At 31.5% G+C, this 22020-nt stretch overlaps 1 protein-coding gene across 1 annotated transcript; it reads right to left on the reverse strand.

The window, feature by feature from the left end:
• Nucleotides 1–688: 688 nt before the first annotated feature.
• On the reverse strand, nucleotides 689–20757 carry LOC148621288 (homeobox protein Nkx-6.2-like). The gene is made up of 3 exons (XM_088575454.1): nucleotides 20076–20757; nucleotides 15287–15456; nucleotides 689–4801 (listed from the first exon to the last, which is right to left on the reverse strand). Exons 1-3 carry the CDS (start codon nucleotides 20515–20517, stop codon nucleotides 4616–4618), a joined length of 798 nt encoding a protein of 265 aa, XP_088431580.1. The 5' UTR covers nucleotides 20518–20757; the 3' UTR covers nucleotides 689–4615.
• Nucleotides 20758–22020: the final 1263 nt, after the last annotated feature.

A 22020-nucleotide genomic window follows, 5' to 3' on the forward strand; every position in this document is an offset into this window, starting at 1 on the left:
CTCGCCTGGTTCGAATACCATGTTAAGCACGTGTAACTGACACCGCCTTTTATGGTTAAATAGATGATTGATGACATGAAATTGACGATAATTAATTGGAGGCGGCAATTGATACAAATTAGAAGTCATTGATAAAAATAAGAAATTGATATCATTATTGATCGAACAGTTAAGGTTATTTGATCAGCTTAAATAGAGGCATTTGCTGAAAATGAAAGAATGTCTGACTTGAGTAGATAAGCGATGAATTGCAGTATATCGTCACTATGGATTCATTTATTAGCCATTCTAATGTTGATCTCCCAATATTATTGTCATTGCAGTGGAGCAGTATGTCCTTTATGGAAATAGACATTCTTAAATTAACTTAAAGCCTTCATAATATTTTTGTATAAAATATTCTGACTAGTTTTGTTTTGTTTTGTTCTTTTTTTTTTGTTTTGTTATGGTTTAGTGTCGTGTTTATGTTTTATTTAATTTTTGTCAAGTTTAAGCGTGTCTAATGTACCGAGTTATTGTTTTGTTTTTTTTAAATGGAAATTATATATTTAAACTATACCACACCGTACATGTATGCATAACAATGTGTTGGCTGTTGTAGCTAAGAATCATTTTTGTTAGACAAACATACATTTTCAATTGGTAGTTAATTGTAAATTTATGAAGAAGTGAATGAAACAATTATACACAATGTTAATTAGAATTTATTTTTACGCCTGCAACATATACATTACAATTTCAAATAAAAAATAATTATAAAATATTCCCCTGTACATCATTACACACAAATAAAATTGTCCCAGCACATATTTTTTTCATGAGATTACCGTTTTCCGTCCCGGCAAAGGTAATCTAAATTGCGTTCCATAAAAATTAACAAATATTTGTATGAGACCGATTAAAACTATCGGTGGCATACTCAAATGCAGTCAAATTAAATACATTATAAGTAAGTAATAATGTATATATACTAAGACGCTCTTTGACCAAAAGGGGGGTTCCCCTTGTCCTATATAAACAAACAAACAACAAAAATGAAGCAGTAATTTCTTTACTTTTTGTAATAAATACTTAGAAAAAGTATACTTCAACAAAATTTAGTAGTGTTATGATGAATTATATATTTATATTAATCTTTTTTTAGTAAACTTTGAATCGTATTGCAACTTTAAATTACACGTTTTATCTTTTTGCCAGCGTTACAAACGTAACACATTTGTCAGGAAAAAAGCAGTTCGTCTTTATTGCAGATATTGCACTAAAAAGGGAGACGTTCCTACATGTACAGATATAAAAACGCAACAAAAGCTGCAAATGAAACATTAAAATCGCTCTCCGATTTTTCTTGAAAAAACTTCATATTATTCATTTTTAGCAATCAAATCCTAGCTCTAAGTTTGCAAATCCATGCACGAGTCATTGTCGTGATATGTTTATTACATTATAGCGTATGACCTAGCAAAAATACTGGCTCCACATTTGAATGAAAATTTATCAAATCTGGAATTGTTTAAGCCTCCAACAGAAATATGCCACACATATCAATTATAAGATATTATTAATCAAATTACGTGTTTCTTTGAAAAACTCACAAAGTTTTCATTCTGTTCTAACATTTTGTCATTTTTTATATTGAAAACAATGGAGTAATATTAAAGATTCAATCAAATTACAACATCAAAATAATTAACTCGGAAATAAGTTCACCATAGACCCTTTTGTGCTAACTGTAGGGTAGTCGATGAGTATGCGTAAAGCATGCTTAATATCCACTTCCGCGAGGAAAATTCTTTTGTTCTACCCAAGCCCTACCTCGCGGAAGTGTATATTGAGCATGCTCACCAACTTACCACAAAAGGGTCCAAAGGTATAAAACATTGAAAATGCTTACAAAAATTTATTCCTTTGATGAAACTCAATATCTCTGCCGAATGACTCGATCGGTTTTCCTTTTAACCAGATAAACCATACCTTAATACTTGAATAAAATACAATGTATGTAGTATCTCACGATCAACAAAAGTATATAAAAATACATTTTTTTTTCATGGCAAGAATTGGGCATAGCGACAAATGACAAAATGGCAAGAAAAAATTCTTAATAATCTAAATTAAAAGCATAGCTATCACATGTCATCTATAAAGTAAACGAATTATATAAACATCTGATGCACTTTGACGACGCTGACATCTAAACAAGTCCACATAAATTTATTTCGTTAAAGTAATTTTTCAAAGTCACACTGAAAAAAAGTGGCAAGATTTGGACACAGCATGGAACGTATTTCCTTTCAATGTGGAGATAACAGACGTACATGGCACATTGCGCATTCCTGGTGCTCCGCCGAAGGTGGCGAGAGCTGAATAAGCTCTTGATAACAAAATCCTGATTAATGACACTCTAATGAATATAAGCTTTCTTCTGTCAATAATTGGTGATATATGGAAAAGCCACGGTTGTTACCGAAGAACCATTTGAATAGAATGTTCCTTCTTGCGTTCCTTGGACTAGCACAAGGTTAAATTTATTTACAGTCTTTAATTTCCGTTAAGTTCATTGTATGAAAATAAAGGACCGTCATTTTAAAGGTCGACCTCTTATTGGATTGTAAGGATTACCATACAAATGACTGTGTGACGTTTAAAATTGATTACGGTTTCCGTTCTAGGGCCTAACATTTTCTTAAATATTTCTAGCACCAAAAAGCACCTTTTTAGTTTCATTAATGTTATTGAGATTCATTTACACATGGAGATCTTACTCACTTCCGTAGTAAGCGAACAAATATACTTGTAAGCAAAAAAGACAGAAGTAGAAATTGCCTGGAACTTGCTCTATATATCAAGAAGATTTTAATTAAAAATGAAACAAGAACTGAATCCCATTCCAACTCCCCAAAAAGAGGAAAGTTAAAATCGATAATATGATCGCTTAACAAATCTCTAAATTTAAAAATACAAATCTGAGTTGACGAAAGTTCAAGATTTCGCCAATATTTCGTTAACCCTGTTAGTAAGATAATTCATCAGCATCGGTAACTTACAATTAAATATCAGAAACCTTACGATATTTTTTAATTAAGGACGTATGATTTCAAGTATGCTTGAAGTGAAGTTTTCAACAGTAACAAAAGAACCTGGACCCTGGTATAATGTTCACCCCTAATTATGCTTTTGTCCTTTAGTTTTCATGTAAGATTTCCAGAATTGCCAAATGTTAAGGACGTATGATATTCCTTAATATACATCCAAAATGTTAAACAAGTATGCTTGAAATTAAGTTTTTATTAACAGTAGAAAAAGAACCTGGACCCTGGTATAATCTTCACTCCTAGTCATGCTTTGGTCCTTTAGTTTTCATGTAAGACTTCTATACTTGCCAAATGTTGTCAATTCATGACATTAAGTCAGGATAAAGATCGGTATCAATAAAATGTTGTCTTAACATGGCTTCAAATTAATTTCAGAGACGTTTCTTCGAACGCGGTGACCTAGCTGTTTAATTTTTAAAATCTTAAAATTGTTCAGGGTGATATTAGAAGGGTCATTAAAGGCGGAGGACGAGAATGTTCATGTACATGTGCAGCTTATCAGGGATTTCAAATAACAGAGCCGAAACAGGTATATTGGCTAAAATAAGGATATAATTAAGTATCGAGTAAATATTGTACCGAATTTAAAAGACTATTGGAGGATTTGTGGCACTTAACGTTTTTGGTAAAACGCTCGATGGAATCCCTCAAGATAAAACACAGGTGTACGAATGACGAAAACGGGGCTATAGTGTCGCGTTCAGAAATCCTTATACTGGAAATTAGGAACCGATGACAAATAACGCAATGCCATTTGACATTTGATATTCTTGTCTTTAGAAAATTCAAGTTCAATATATATACTTGAACCTTTCTAACAATTATTGTCGTATCCTAAGTAAACCGAGACCAAGTCGAAAGCAATCACGCTCACAACCCGTAATAAAATCGGTTCCCTTACCAAACTAAATTGTAAATTTTAAAATTTCTACGAGTTCGTTTTAAACAAATTTAACAGAATTTAGAAGCCATGTTTGCCATTCCCTGTTAAGATAAGTATACTACATATATATATTCGTCATTTACAAACGAGAAAACTAGTTACGTAATAAAAGATGACAGTTGGTCTACTATCAATAATCTTTGGCATAACTAGCCATGAAACTAGCCTGAAAATATAAATATATCTACAAGCGAACGGTAACCCAGGCATTGTTCCAATGCTCTGCGTAGATTTAATGCTGGTATTTGTTGAGCACGTTACCATGCTTCAGTGCACACACATTCATGAAGTATGATTATATACAGTATAAAAATCTGAGACGTCCATCTATGCTGAATTACCACAATTCGTAGTTCACCAGGCCTGAGTCCCATGATGCTATACATATTGCGTTTCCACCTCGTTCAACCACATGACTTTGTCACATGATATATGAATTGTTCATCATGTGACCATTATGGTCAAATGTTATTGCAACACTTGATTTCACTATCAGAATATTTATCTGATAGACTCGTATATTTGAATAGCACTATAATAGACTGCTTCTGACAGTTTAAGAAAACATGAGATTCGTATCCTACGATAAATTAGAATCTAAATAGTCACTTAAATGGTCGTTTAGTTTTCCGGAACTGTCAGTCGTGTCCTCGTCCAGATCCGAGTTTCCCTCCATATCTTCTACCTGTTCTTGTTTCTTTTTTGCTGTCGCCATTTCAGCAGCGTGTTTCTTTCGCCATTTTGTACGTCTGTTTTGAAACCATACCTGAAGTAATACACAGATCTTTGAATTTTGTTCATGTAAGAAAACGTCGCTTATTAATAATACGAAATATGATCTAACTGGCGAAGACTATGTGGTAGTTTTTATTATATTTTAAGGACTATTAATTTCAAATTTACTTGGAATTAACAGTTATATATATACAGGCGACATGAACAAGCACGTGTATCTCTGTTTCCAGTCTCCCAGGGTAGAAGAAGGTTATGAAAAAGTACCTATTTAAATTTGCAAGTGTTGAATAACAATTCGATGTATACATGTATTAATATATTCTGGTAGGCTTAAATTTCTATAGAATCGACGGACATTATATCAGACAGCACTTTTTGTTGTACAAACAGATACACTTTCATTTGTAGGTCATGCGAATTTAATCTTATTCACAAGAATACACGAATATTATATTCACATCACATGTTAATATTGCTATGACGTTTGCCAGAAGTATACACTACAAATATTTGCTCAATTTGAGAATTATACCCCCCCTTTCAATACAACAACAAACTTGGAAAAGCAAGAACGAACAAATTATGTACACTCAAGAATAGACAGGTAAATACATGTATGAATAACACTAACTTGATTTTATAATCTTATTGAACTGCATTTGTAACCAATATGACAATGAATAAACTGTAGCAAACGAACAAAGAAAATGACAAGAAAATGCACCTAACACTACCATCACCAATCTCCGAACTCGTAAGTACTAAACTATGACTGAAGTCTCTATTATCTCCTTAGACTCTTTATAGAACACCATTTAAGCATAAATTACGGTCCAATTTAAGTAAAATCATCTTCAATTTATTCATGATTTGGGAGAATGTGTTAAAAGATCACCAATATCACCAAGTAAATCTATCTTTTTATTCAAGACTTTGAAATCATATTACGGTCTTATTTTCAACTGATCAGGGTTTATATCAATACATCACGAAAACAAATATTAATGTAATTCTAAGTCAATATACATATTTGCTAAATGTGTATCATTCGAACTTAAATTGAAATAAATTAAAATATATTTTGCAGAAACAACTTGTTCTGATTGTCTTTGTCAATGATAAAATTTGATTTACATGTGAAAGCAACAGTTAAGGGAGAGAACTTGTTGACATAGAATAAATTTGATTGGTAATTGTGAATTACTTTTTGACAAATTACTGATAAACATTGGAGTAAATTCTTTGTAACGATGAATTGCAACTTTTCACAAGTTTGTATTTGAATTAGTTGTATTGCCCGATACGTCATTTATAGGGATTTATGTGTTTTTTGCCATATATTTCATGTTGTTCTTAAACTGTAGTTAAAAAGGGAGACAACCTATTTATTAGACAACATACGCCTTGCCGTTTAATTCAAAAACATCATTTTGTCTTTAGTCCGTGAAACATCTATTACTATGGTATCAATAATTATAATTTTTTTTTTACCAAACTTTGACACACACAAAAATATATTTTTAAATACTAAAAGTAAGTTTGTAAGTTTATCACCTTCAAAATAAAATATTTCTCCACCGGTTAGTCTTGAAATAGCAATAAATATGTTTTTTTCTGATTCAGAAACGCATCACTTTTAAATATCATCTACCATGTGTTCGATGTATGCACATTTGACCAAAAGTTTAACTCCTCTTTCAAAGACATAAAATACACACATATACATGTATATTCATATGCGTCGATCATATGTGGGTAGAATTATTTTCCTTTGACAAGTAAGGACTGATGTGATTCAAGGATGACAAAAAATAAACTAATTATAATAAAATATTAAAACATTTTTTTTACTTTAAAGACGGCTTAGTATCATGTGAGTAGCACTATTAAAAATTGAAGTGAATATAAAATTTGAAAAAGAAATTGCACTCATTTTAATTCCCTTTTTATGGAGCTTCAGTTTAGAAAGTGTATCTCAAGTACATTCAACATCACATATCAAATTTGGAAAAAAAATACTCTTTTTAATCCCCCTTTTATGGAGTTTTAGTTTAGTAAAGTGCATCTCATATAAATTCAGCATCTATTCATATATACTTAATCTCTTTAAGAGAGAACAAACGACCTCTTAGGATAACAAAAACCTAGAAATGCATGGTTCAGATTATAATCAAAATTAGTACACGATGTAATGGAAAGAGAACTAAAGAAATATATTGTACTTATTAGAATAAAATTATTTTGTATGTGCTACGTATTTGTAATATAGCTATTTTATTCTATTATTTACAAATTGTATTTCATTATTACTGAATTCTAAGAATATGTTTTTCAATAAAGTACCGATACGTGTTAAATACAGCGGAATGTTCTGCGGCAACAGGTGTCGCTGTATTTCATGAGATAAGTATGGACGAAGCAGGTCTATGTGTTGATTTATATTAGCTCAATACGAGTTCAAGTAGTTCATTTTCAGAAGATCTCATATGAAAATGAAACAAATGTTGCAAATACCGACTCTGCAAGTTTGATTAAAAAGAAACCCAAAAGAACTCACATCTTTGAGATATTTCATTCACTTTTCATATTATCCAATTTTATTTTCTCGTCAAGAATTCTTAGTAGAACGAATCTAGAATGTAAAAAAATATGCCACATACATGTACATTGAGTTTCAAAATTATTCAATAATATTTCAATTAATAAACACTACTGTGATATAAAATCTCCTGGAGCAGTATAAAAGCTGTCTATGAGATAGAGACAAGAATGGATGTTCTTTAAAATTATCATAATAAAAGTAAGTGGAAATGCCATGTCTACGGTTGTCTTAAAATTGTCATCTGCGTTTCAATTTACTGCAAAAAGACTTCATATTGTCAACATCATTATCGCTACTTATTTTCATAATTGATATGAAGAGCGTTCGAAAAAAAATACCAATTTTAAATTAACTTATTGAAATTCTCTACCCATTAACTATGAATACATGATTATATCTTTCCAGTCCCAGAAGACAAACCAGATTCAAACTCCCCTTTGATTATAGCAAAGTTCATTGTCATAACGGATAAGAGCAACGATTGAGTGCACCCAAAGGTTTGAAAGCCTTGAAATAAATTGTTTTCATGACAAGGTTAATTTTGAAAGTTTGAAAAACTTAGACATTTAATTCAACAGAACGTCAGGCTGTATATATAAAATGTTTCATGACGAAGCATTTGCCATTCTAATTTCTTGTTGAATAAACAATTCAAGTTTTCGCTTGTGCATCCATTAAAGTCTATATTTCCCATCAAAACGTATAAAATGCCAAATATACTTAAATTCTTAATTGCAGACTTTTGTGCGCCTGTGTCAGAATCACAGACACATGCATGCATCAGAAAAATACACCGATCTCCCAGATATGTAGGAATTACCTACATCTCGAGTTAATTACACCATAACATAACACCCAGTAAAGTTTTCTTAGCCAAATTGTTGTTGAGTCTATTTATTCGTGTTTTGTAAAATAGATAGCGAAGATAATGACTAAGTATATACAGTTTGCGGAATAGTTTGGCCTAAACACGGGAATAATAAAGCATTTTCGTCTTTCCTAACGTCCCGTGTCGGCTCCGGATTCAGATTTGCTTTTATACATTTGTGAAACTTTCAGTATCATTTGATGTGCAAAAAGGATTACTTTAATCTGTCATAATCCTCAAACAAATATAAGTAGTCCTGGGTTTTGGAGCCTTGCAGTAGTTAATGTGGTATTTCTGTAGTTATCATACCCTCTTTTGTTTCCCTCTTTCAAGTTGGTTCAAGTACATTTTAGTTTAAATGCAAAATAACCGTGACATGCTAAAATGTGCACGGAATGCGGTAAAACGTTAATTGTATATTATTTACACGGAATGCGGTAAAACGCGAATGGTATATTATTCACGTAAACGATTACCTTTAGTGGAAACCATGCCAAAGTTTCTATGATAGACTTGTACAGAAAAAGGTAGTATATCCAAAGTCTGCATTTAGTCAATAGAATGAAACCATAGACAATCTCCCTCGACATGTTCGTCAACTTTGGCCGGGTTTTGTATCAAGGTTGTATTCTTTATACACGGTTGTTACCAAAGGCTTTTGACCGAAGTTGGTTGTTGTTAAACCACAGTAAGTTGTTAATGGAATTCCCTTCTATCAAAACAAAACTCAGCTCATATTGTGTTAGAGATCCAATTGGTCTGTTTTAAAGGGTCATAGCAAGTATTCAATAGAGTACGAAATATCGTGAACCCCAAACAATGAGCTCTTCCGATCAAATGTCTTACCATGGAGCCGCGTCGGTTTCTCGTGGTAGAGTTTTTTGCTTCGAGTGCAAGTGGTCATTGGTTCAATACTTGACCATACCAAAAACCTTTAAAGGAACTGATAATCAATGCCTCTCCGCTAAATACATAACAATTTTTTATTAAGCCTATCATGGACCTTCTGAGGGAAATTGCAAATAACAATTATGATAAGTATGACAACGCTACCAAAATACATGTATTAACAGGAAACAACATTTCATATTCAAGGAATAGAGTGACAGATAGTAGACTTCGAGTCCGATAAATGCGACTGTGTTAGAGACATCCAGATGTTACTTCTGTCAGCTATCACATTAAAAACTCAGCGTGTCCATCTAGTTACAAGAAGCTCTTTTCAATTCACCACAAGTTTTCGCCGTTAAATGCACGAAATTCTGCCTATGGATGTCAAACCACAATTAATCAATCAATCGTATCCTATGGATTACATGTTTACTATACCCGGTAGGAGTATTAGTGTATGAATCCATTGTAAGTCACCTTTTAAAAAGCAGTTCCTCTCAAGTTTCTTTACAACAGTTGGAAAATTGTGTGTTATGATATTAAACGTGAGTTTGATAAACTCTTTGTACTTCAACACACCCCTGGAAACAATTGAGCGATCACTAGCCAACCCATCTGTTATGATAATTGGTCTTCGTAGCCTACTCAGCACTCATCATCATGCTTACAATATTTAAAATCAGTCGAACCCTTTTCCGCCATAAAAGTTTCAATTTCAATTTTATACGGCTAATTTATAGAAGCTTTTTGTCAGATTTCCATAATCCCTCAAAATGGCTACCGTATACAAGGGAAATTAACAATCGATGTAAACAGATAAATAAGGGGGCTGTAATGGACTTTCATTATCTGATAAAGACATTAAACCTTTATAATTATATAAAATCTTTAACATTATTGTTCTGTTCCCATACAGCGTAAATGTTCAAACACGACCGTTCAATCTATTAACAGCCAAAGTCACAAAGGAACGCATTATGACGCAGCCAAGATAATGATCCATGCCAAGTGAACAATAAAAAGGCACTTGGCTGATTTGTAACTTTGCAGCTTCAGAAATTAATCCAATTCGAATGAACGATCATTTACCATAGAAATTTCCCATTTATTGAAATGCGCTAGCCGAATTTATTCAAACAGCCAAAGTTTGGTGTGTTTGCTAATAATTCATCTTTTTCTGCTGTAATGGTCTTTCTCCACTTCATCACTTAATTAAGAGGCTATATATTCGATTGTTCCTAATGAAATTTCACACAAGTCTTATATTAATTTCTTCTTCACTGTTCATGTTTAGTCAATCGACAGTTGCCCCTCTATTTTCATTTGTTCTTATGGTTAATTGCCTAAGCATGATAAAATAGTGAAGGATTTAACCGGGGACCCTGCCTGACACCTTTTTATTTTCCGTTTTGAATCTTCGAGGATAGACAATGTATTGCGCCATAGTTATTCCCAGGAAATCATATACACATATATAAAAAGTAAAACTGTGATGTAAATGGATAATATTGCGAATGTGGATGGGCAAAATAAAATATCAATGGCTAATAAAACAAACCCTTTGAATTAATAATACAATTTAATTCTTTTTTTAATTATTAGGAAATATAAATCGACTTCTATGAAGTTCTTGACTAGTTATAAAATTATCATGTTAGATTATTAAAGATGCTATTCAAGGAAAATAAAAATTAGAGAACGAAAGAAGTTATAATTACGAGTTAACAAAGTGTTCTATGCAACTTGAACACAGCAATATAAACAAAACAAATGTCAGATGGTGCAGGAATATAAAATGTTATTGAATATAATAACATATAAAAGATCTGGAGTAAATTTGTTCAATTTTAAATTTTATTGCCATTTTAAGATGCAATGCCCTAGGACGAACGAATAAATCAAAGTGTTTTATCGTGCAACTTTTAGTGTTATTTCATATCATCTTAAACCGGATGGGCTTGGTGTATGACGGTCCGGAAAATTGTGAACGGATATGGTTATTTCTACCGCTAGGCAACCAAGTGCCTGAAATGAAATATTTGGAAACAACCATTTGAAAGCAGTAACTTTGTGAAATTGTCGAACAATTAAGAGTTAAGACCATTCAATAAAAGTTTATTCTTTTGGTATTTAGTGATTTAAAATCTATAGAATAATACTAAATAGTTCATTTGAAGGGATAAAATGAAAAGCTATGTCAATCGTCCACGTACAAATGGCGCTTGAGCTTTGTAGTGTTTCAGACATCTGTGTGATAGGTTTACAAACGCTTTGATGACCAAGTTCCTTTTAATCGTTCAAATTGATATGAAAGTAAAGCTTAATCTTTGAAGGATAACATAAATATAAATTTTGTACTAAGTTTTGATCCTGTCAATAATTTTGATGACTATTAGGTGGAAATATATACCTACTGCAGATGTTACGGAATTGGGATTACTCATTTTACCGTGAACTTTAAGGGGAAAAGGTGCATTGGAACAATTATTGTTTTTAAAAAAACAGCGACCAGTTTGACAGTGATTTTACGAAAAGATTAATCATTGATTGTTGGTGTAAAAGGTACATTAAGTTGAGAAAATACAGGGAAAAAACAATATTTGAAGACAGACCTTAGATGTTTATTAATGTCTTTAAAATCTGCGACGTATATAGACAATTAAGTAAAGTGCAGAAACGGATATGTGGAAGCTGATATAACTAACAAATTTGTCATGACAAGCTATGCAATTCTTCAAAAACATTTTTTATATAAAATCCTTATTTAGATCCGATTAAGTCCGTGTATGCTTTGGCTCTAATATTTATCCTTTTGAAAAACTAGTTAAAATCGAAGCAATCCACGAATCTGTCACTTTCGCAATTAGATTATTGAAGTAAATGAATATTTTGTATACTAATGATTTCCGTTTTCTTCGTTATATGAACAACTTTCAGTTTTTGAAAAAAGAAGAGAGTGAATTATACATATTATAAATAGTTTATACTTCAGATTTTGTATAAGTATAAAAATCAATAACAAAAAAGAATATATCCATGTACTTTACATCTTTGTGTGTTTTACGAAATAGTATTAAAATCAAACGACAAATGACAAGTTTGTGCCATAATATTTTTCCCATAACTAAATATTCATTTGCGATCTTATCCTACTGTAATCAAATAGAAGCAAAGTGGTTGCATAAAATTTTTAAAGGTGTGGACTTTATTTTATTTTTTTTCCGGAATATTTTCTTCCTTTATCAAATTTGTATTGTTCACCAAATCGGAACAATTGAACGTGACTAAAATCTAAAATGCGAGTTAGTGCATTTTTATGAAGTGTACATGAACCTGAAGTTACAGCTGTTTACAAACAAATTTTTAATTTTAAAGAGGAAGCGTATAATTCTCTTAGATAAAGCCACTGAATAGGAACACATTTTATTATATAACGAAACGAAATTTAATTTACTGAGGAGTTCGATTATGAAATTTGACGATAAAGATTTAAAATTTAACAAAAGATTTAGGATAAAGACATTAAGGGCGATAAATAATTCAAATGAATCAAAGACAACCGCCGATAGGTATGTAATGTGATATATAATCTCCGCTCCGGTTACGGTAGAAACATGAATGAGATTCTGGAAATCAAAGACTTAATTTAAAGCAATTGTCAGGGTATCATTTCCTCGTTTTAAGAATCTTAGATAACAATTGCCCAACCCTCTTCTAAATTTCACAGGTGCTACTTTTTCGGTGAGAGTTACAGTATGCTTACTATATCTCAATCAACTGACATGAATATGTATTTGTAGTAAAATTTGATATTAACCAAACTTTTCTTGTGTTTTTCTTTGTGATAAATAAATGCATGTTTTGAATCTAAACACCTTTTGTTTTTCTTCGTGTAATTAAAAAGTTTGCTGTCAAATGATTCTTTTAATAAGTACGGTTTTGTGTGATTTTACAAGAAAAAAAACGTTTATAAAATTCGACGCCTTCAACAATTCTACATTGCCTGACATTTTAAGGCAAAAATATTTTTCAATTGTAAGTAGATAATACGTAAGACAGAGAAAAGAAACAAAAAATATCTTGAATGGCAACAAAAACAAAACAAAACAAAAAAAACCAACAAAATATAATTGACTTATTGCGTTGTTATTTCTTGTGGTTTCTTCCAAAATCACCTCTTACACATAAACTATTTCGTTTTCAAATGTCTATTCAAATTACCAACAATTCTTTTTTATTTATCCAACCAGACAATGATAAAGTCACGCATTTAAAGCAAAAATATGGTGAAGTTCAACATTACGGAGACTTGCACCTGGGCTCAAATGTCAAGAAACCCACATCCCCTGATCCCACTCAAAGGTTCTTCGAACCCGATTAATTAGCGATTATCAATCATCAACTTCGAGAAACAAAAATAAACCTTTGTTTGAAGTTCCTTGCAGTATAAATAAAATGGTAGTTTTGATGGCTTTATCTCAGAACTGTTAAACACTGGCTATTCCATAAAATAAAGTTAATGGACATTCGTTTGCAATTACGACGATTTTGTTTTTATGTCTGGTTGATGTTCCATTAAATCTAAATTATCTGTAATTATGAGACCAGTATATCATGCTTGATTAATCTAGAAAAATAGTCAAAACCAGTCTTTTGGGACTACTTTCAGCCATTAAACACCGCGGACATTTTGGAGATTCAAATTTTCAACGTGTCCCAAAATAATGCGCCAGAAATATTCCCAACCATTCGAATATTTCAAAATCTAAACTACCAGGTCATATTTTGAATTTCACAAAAGATCTTCCCTTACAAGTATTATTTCATGTAAAGAAGTTTTTCCTAACAACACATTAATTTCAAAGTCATTTTGTATAGAGTTTGAATTTTAAATTAAAAGGATAAAAACAAAAATGACCAAAACAAATCACATTAAAGAAAGAACATAGTCTGCTAAGATAAAAAAAATCAAGAACAAATATCAAAAGAGAATCAACAATTTATTTCAGTTATAACCTGTAGTCTTTTCTTTAAATACAGATCCATTTTGCACCAAAATAAATTGAGGATTGAGGACAGATTCTGAAGTCATTTTTCCCTATTCTATAAATAAGATTCTAACCACAAGCTGTGATTTCTTCCTTACTCAAGATTTTCCGAATGACCACCTTTTCTTATTGTCGCACCATTTAGCAATGAACGGTCCCCGCAGGTGCACCATGGGAATCGAATTTATCGCGTAACATCCGTGACGATATAACGAGATGAAATTAACGACCGATATAATTAGGCATTTTATCAGCCGTTACATCTTTATACTAAATGATGCGTTCACAAACAAGATTCAACGAAACCTACAAAAGAAGCTTATATTGGAAGATTTCTTACAATTAGATCTGAATTAAGTACCTGCGGATATTGGGATATAAATCAACATGGCTATTGTCACAAAACTGTTCGGAAACAGTGGGTGGCATGGTATCGTAATCCGGACCGTAGCATGTCACGTTAGTCGAGAAAAGTCTATGCAGGAGAGGAGCGGAAGAGTCGTAAAATGTCCTGTCAAAATTTATGCCATTGGTTCTGCGGTCTGTATTTCATCTTATCTCCTACCTGATTTATGGTCCCTTTCATCAAAAGTAGAAAGACCACAGCAAAGTTTTTTTCTTACAAAACGTAAATCGTATCTCTTCTATCAATGAAATAAAATCGAACACATCACTTTTGTAAACTAAGGAGTAGCCTGTTTTGTCATTTTTGTATTGGAAATATTTCTCAAAACAACAACTATGAGATGAGGTCCGAACACGTAAAATTGTGTTTTACACACAACTACAAGTGTAGTTATTACAGGCGCGACTACATTGATTTTAGGGTTCCATGTTATTATTACTCATACAATTCTGTCCAAATAACAAAATTTTCAAACAAAATTCGAGTTTCAACCGCTAGAACCTTTCCCTTCCTAGATCCATCAAAAAATGAAGATAAACTATATGAAATGCCACTGAAATACGAACTTCCTCTGAAAATGTTCTGGGAATGTATTGAAACCAATCGAATGTAAAAGAGCTAAAACAAACATAGACAGCCTCTTGCTGGAAAGACTGTGAACTAAAGCGACCTAAAACAGCTTGATATATTAAAATACTGACCTTGACCTGGCTCTCCGACATTCCCAGCGCGTATGCCAATCGAGCACGCTCAGGACCAGCCAAGTATTTTGTTTGTTCGAATGTTTTCTCCAACGCGAAAATCTGTTGACCTGAAAACGTTGGCCTTGTATGTTTCTTTTTCCCATCTTTGTCCATCACAACATTTGAAGCTGAAACGGAAAATAGACAGATTGGAAATCACAGCTGCACATAAGATTCCGGTTTAACACACCCGGAGAAGTTACCAGGTCTCTTTGTATACAATTTGCTACTATATACAATTTGACATGTTACGAAAATTTTCGCACAGTTAAGGCACTCGTTCAACATAAGAAGTTTCGAAATCTACTTTTACACGAATGAGATGTTCCCCTTCTCTACAAACTTGTAAAATAGAGTGTTTTTCATTTACGAGTACGAGTTTATTTGTATTATATTGTAAATAGTAAAAGAAAGCAGTTTAGAAATTAGCATTACTAATGCTAGCGACATATTTTTTATGAATAACTCGTTCTGTTTGTTAATATAACTGTCAATAATGTCTAACAACAAAAAGCTGTATATATTGTGGAAAATAGTTTTAAGTTAAAAGACGATTTTCAAGGCATTGACATCTAGAATATTGATTTATAATAAGTAAAAGGTAATTGATATTTTCATGTTCTCATTTTTATAATTACAGATAATTAAAGAAACTAACAAGATGGTTATAATAAATGAACCGGAAATTCAATAAATTATTATTATTATTATTATTATTATTATTATTATTATTATTATAAAAACATCATTCAGAAAAAAGATCTTATCAATAAACATGATATTAATTTAAAGCATAAAATACTACTAATTCTTTTTATTTTTTATTTTTTGCTACTAGCCTAAAATTACAAACTACAGATTTTTTTTTTTTAAACTCTTATTCCCAAATACCTCTTTCAATGAATTTATTTTAATTTTTTGTTTTTGTTTTTGTTTTTTGTTTTGTTTTGTTTTGTTTTGTTTTGTTTTTGTTTTAAAAGTTGCTTAAGGTAATTATGAGAAAAATAAAATAATGAGACCATAAAAGCAACCTCCTGAACAATACAAGAAACTAAGCTTGTTTTGAATTATTCTGCTATAATCTTATATATTCTGCTGAAATTTATGTCCAATTACACGAAAATTTTCCATGACTAAAAAGCGATTCCCGTATGTAGACCATGAAATTAATTCATTTAGAGTTAAATTTGTTTTATGTTAAGAGCGTAATTTTCGTACAAAATATTACTGTAGTTCTGATTGTAATTTTGAATTTAAATATTTGAGGCTGAAAACTGCAAGTCATTTGCCTTGCTTGAACTGGGCATCATAACATGTACGGCGTAATCTATTTTTGGAGAATCATCTGAATTGGGCGCAAGCCGTTTTGTTCCGCAAGTACCTAACAGCATCAGACATTAAATTATGCCCAAGATTTCCGAAAGGCCAGTTTGCAGCGGTTAGAAAAAGAGGAAATGAATGTCTGACCCTTTGTGGAGCTTATCGTCCCGATAATTTTCAGCTATATATGTCATATCCCTTTCAATCTACATGTGTACATGGCAAAAATAAGAACCAAAAAAGCTTGTATTGTCAATTTTTGCATAATTTATTTTTTTGCTTTTCAGTCTTTAAGGCTAAATCGATATTGACAGAAATTTGGCAACTTATACTTATAGTATTGTGGAACGGACCACACTAAAAAAAACAATCATGAAACTTTACACTAAAGATTAGTATTGATGTAATTATCCATCCTCCCCCATGTCAACAAATAGACAGACATATACCGGGGCCGACAGTCCTGACATTTTGTCAGGAAACTTGACAAAATCCGGACTAAGTGTTATACAAAATGCTGAATAAATAGACGTATAGATTTTCTGTCAGGTTACGAATCTGTAAAAGTGACTTGGAACAAAACGTCAAAAATGGTCGATAGAAACGTCTAACCTGATTTTTAAACCATTCTTTTTATTTACCAACAGATTTTCAATGACACCGGAAGTCAAAAAGCTTGAAGAGTTTCATTTACCAATTTTGGCACGAGAGAAATGTATAGTAAGCCAATTCGTATTTTCGTGGATAAGGCACGTTCGATGTCTGTAAAGCAGACGTCAATTTCTCGGTTTGAAAAGTAACCCGCAATCAGTTTTGAATTGCACCTCTTAAACCAAAGTAAAAAAATCGGTCTTATAAGGATACCATAATTAATGGATATTAAAATACAGTATCTGAAGCCGATTTAAGTTAAAGTAAGGGATTCAGAAGTCGAACAGATACTTTTGCACAATAAATTGTTATAACACTCGACTTGCTCAGTTTACTTTTAGGTCGAACGCGCCAAACTCGTCCTGTGCACTTTATGAAAAATGTAATCCGTACTCACATCTTCAGATTTATTATCTGAATCATAAAAAAAAACTTTTGTAACCAAAACACTATTTAAAGAGAACATAGTTTATCAGGGAAGAAAAATCCCAGTGAGGTCTTCAAATTCTTACAAAAATAAGATTAGGTAATAGGATATAAAGAGAATTAATTCGGTAGCAGGGGGTTTATTTTCCGACATGATTTACTAGCATGTATGTCAAAGCTGTAACTCGGCAAGTATACCCCCTTTTCATGTAACTCCTTGAGAGACCCACAGCTGAATTGACATTAAGTCCGATAACTCTATTTACCGATCACAAAATGTAATTAGAAACCATCATAAAAATAATCTTACACAGTAGCTAAATTGGAAAAACATCCTATCCGTTTTATTATAATCAGTTATATAACTCAATCAGTAAATATCGTTATTTGTACTTTATGATATGGGATTATAATCATCCGATCAATTTCCGTATGGGATTTGAATTCCGGATTTTATCTGATAAAATCAAATACCAGGGGACCTTTTAACAGTAATAGTTGTCGAGAATGATCTTATTTTGTCTGGATAATTAAATTTAAACATTATATTAATATCAATCTATTAATTTTACTATCTTTTGAAGCAATCTGGGCTCGACAAAATAGTATAAACTTTGGTGAATATGAAATCAAACGGTCTTCACAATTGGCTTTATTTAACAGCACATAGTGAATTATCGAATAAAATAATAAAAATACTTTCTGCGTCATGTTTAATAGATTTGTGAACATGTAAAAACAACCCAAATATCCAAACAAATCTTTGTAAACTGTCAGAGAAAATGACGATAGTTCATAACGAAAATTATTTAAAAAGGAAAATTAGGACTTAAAAGGAGATATACATGTATTTTAACTTGCGTTCTCTTCGAGCATACTGCGATTGACTCGATCATTAATATTTGTTTTTCAGAGCTGAATAAAACACTTCTCAAAACAGCAAGAGGAAAATTTTCTGACTTTCCATGTCGAACTGAAATGGTCTGCGATGGTACAGACGAAAATGATAAATATCTCCGAGTATTATTTGTTCTTAGAACACATATTATGTTTTAACACATGGTTTAATAGCTTTCCTCTGCGTAAACAAGACTGACATGGGGTTGTATATATTAGCTACGATTCAATGTTTATAGAATATTTCAAGGAAGAAATTTTAACGATAATGCTTCATCTACAACAGTTTCAGCATGCAGATATTAGAGCATAAACTCGCTTAATATAAACGTTTTCAGTAGTTGTATTGTCAATCATTTTAGATGGGAAATAAAAAAACTTATTCAGAGTTTAAGAAGTCAATTTCTTTTAAGTACTTGTTCTGAAAATTTTCAGATTAATAAACAAATTCATTTGATGAAGTAAACAATCTAATTCAAATACTTAATTTGATGAAAACAACATTATCATTATTAAATATCTGTTGAGTAAATTTAACTTGTAAACAACTTTGAAAGTCAGCACTTTAATTTGATTAGCCGTAAACATTCGACACCTCTCGTCCCGTTTGATCAGCTACAGGATACAAACAGAAGAGTATGATTTTCAGCTGGACAACGAGCTATCTTGCTGCGAATTTTCTTTCCTACAACTTGGAAAACAAAAGGACGCCTGTATGTATGTAGTTTCCAGGGCAGAGGAAATGACTTAATTTTGACAAGTAAATCCTTGTATTAAAGTATTTATTTACGAAGTGTAGTCAATATTTTGTCCTGAGATATGTCGAGAATTTTAAATCATTTTTCACTTGTTCATATTTAAACAAATCCAAACCCATTTTTTTTTATCCTATCCTTTGAATATTAGTAGTAAAATAATGATTTTTTTTAAATAAATAAACAGATTTATAACTATTTACTTCGTGTGAGAAGAAGAAATCCAAGCATATTCTCTTGAAAATTAAATTGAATCAAAAAATATGTTGAGAATTTATAAAAACAAAAGATTTTCTTAACAGGACAGATGAAAGGCCAATACATACAAATGAAATACACCATTATTATTTACGAGAAAAGAAATTATTGAAATTATGCAGAAGTTAAGTTAGCATAGTCGACTAAAAACCAAAATTTTTGCTATCTTGAATTTAGATAATTGTAAAAAAATAATAGAATGAAGACTTTTCTGATAAATAACATTATTGTCTAAAAATTTAGTAATCATTTTATAAGTGTGGAGTAAAGACAATCGTATCATGGAAGAAAAGTTCCAATTTTGAAAATTTTGCAGGAACATTATTTGACCTTAAATATAAACTGTCGCCCAGCACAACATGCATATCAACAATCCACGAGCACGAAATTGTAAAAAATAATTTATAAATTATCTGAAACATAATCCCTAAGCTTTTTACCTCCGTTCGGTCTCCATGCATGAGGTCCATTAATAAACCCAGGCCAATATATTGGCGGTCTCCCTGGCAATTCAGCTAGTTTTGGAAATCTTGCTCTTGGATTCAAATACATCCCAGCAGCATTAAAACCAGTCAGTCCAAGAGGTCTACTTAAAATGTCATTTATTCCATGTGGGGTTCCATTGTTGAAATGTTTCCATGACGACGAATGTCCATTTCCTTGTGATAGAAAATTCGATGAGGATGAGGCTGGGGTCTTCATTTCTGTCATGTTGTGTAGAGCGGCCAGTGGTGGGCTACTCAAAACAAATGCAGACTGTCTTGAATTTTCCATTGCCATATTTCCATTCATTCCATTCAGAATAGAAGCCATACTTGAGTTAGTGTTTGCTTGAAAAGCACCGTTAGCAGCGTTGTCATTCATAAAGCTCTCCAACAACATGATTTTCGTCACAGAAAAAAAAATAGAATTCTCGTCACTTATTCAATTGTTATCACTTCCATATGTAGCGTCATTTCTTTTATTTTGTTAAAAATTTAGAGTTAAAAAAATACTAAAATTCACACCACGTGGAAAAACACCACAACTATGTTATAAAATAACGTCACTTTTACTCTTTAATTTATCACCACTTTGACCACTTAGGTTTACTTATTCTTAAGAAACACACGGAACGAAACTAAGGGTTATCAATCAATTTGTAAATGTAACTTATTTATCAAGTTTCGGTTCTTGCTGTTAAGCTCCGCCTACTAACGCTATTTCGAGTTTTTGATTGGCTGAAATTAAAGAGGCTGTGATTTGTAAACGGTAGCAATCGCCAATTGGACTTTTATCTGGGGACTTGAATATAATAAAATTGTTATATTTAGATACACAATTATTTCATTTTTAAGCATGAATTTGATAAAATGAGTATTATTATAATAAAGATAAACGTGTTTTATTCAAATGATTTCCTCTCTACCTATAACGTGATTCAGAACTATTCTGAACACTCAAATAAAATTAAATAATGTTGAATATTTAAGCCGTTTTTAATTAATATCATGTTTGACAAATCGTCCACATAAAAAATGATATTATTTGTTAATGCTCAAGGTGAAATTTTAAAGAAAATATTCTTATATCAAAAACGTGTAGAAAATGTGAAAAAAAGTAAAACAAATTCGCGTGAATAAATCACGCCCTTTCAATAATACTGTCAAGAAAATGATTATAAATGCGTTTATAATTCTAGAACTACACGGCCAATTAAAAGTTGAGACATTTCTATAACTCTTAATCTTGTTTCCATGGAGATTTAATGTTTCCGTAATTTGTGACATGACCCCAGATTTTGAAGGGTTATTATTTCTATATGCAACATCCTTGTGCCCGAAAACGAACCCGAGATATTCAAGTGCTCCTTTTTTATTTTCAAAATAAATGGATACACCTCGAAAATTTTATAAGTACAAAAATTTCTTTGAACCTATTAAACCCATAAAAAATAGATAATTTTGCGTAAGTTCATTGTGAAATTTATTCATGATGGTAATAATTCTAACATAAATTTTAACATGGTGTCTTTGAATATTTATTGCCCTTTTGAGTGAATAATATTATCTTTCATTTGATTTGTTTCAATATTTGTAAATTCAAAAATTCAGAGCTTCCTTGCTAATGATTGATCATTATTCGATCAGTATTGTTATCATGATTATAATCATAATCATCGATAAAATTTCTTCTTAATATATAAATTAAGTATACAATGCATTTGAATCTAATAGAGAAATGAAGTATTTAAATTAAGGAAGAAAAAAAAATACCAGAAAATTTGATGGCAACAAAATTCCACTATCATTGTTTCGGTTCAGTCTAAATCGGAAGTTTTCTTCTCACCGATTTGAATCCGTCGAATTACAGATGCAGTTAATTAAGAAATATTTGAATTTTCAG

The sequence above is a fragment of the Perna viridis genome, chromosome 3, assembly GCF_037379345.1.
Source record: "Perna viridis isolate PV_CMFRI_1.1 ecotype Kerala chromosome 3, ASM3737934v1, whole genome shotgun sequence".
NCBI lineage: Eukaryota > Metazoa > Mollusca > Bivalvia > Mytilida > Mytilidae > Perna > Perna viridis.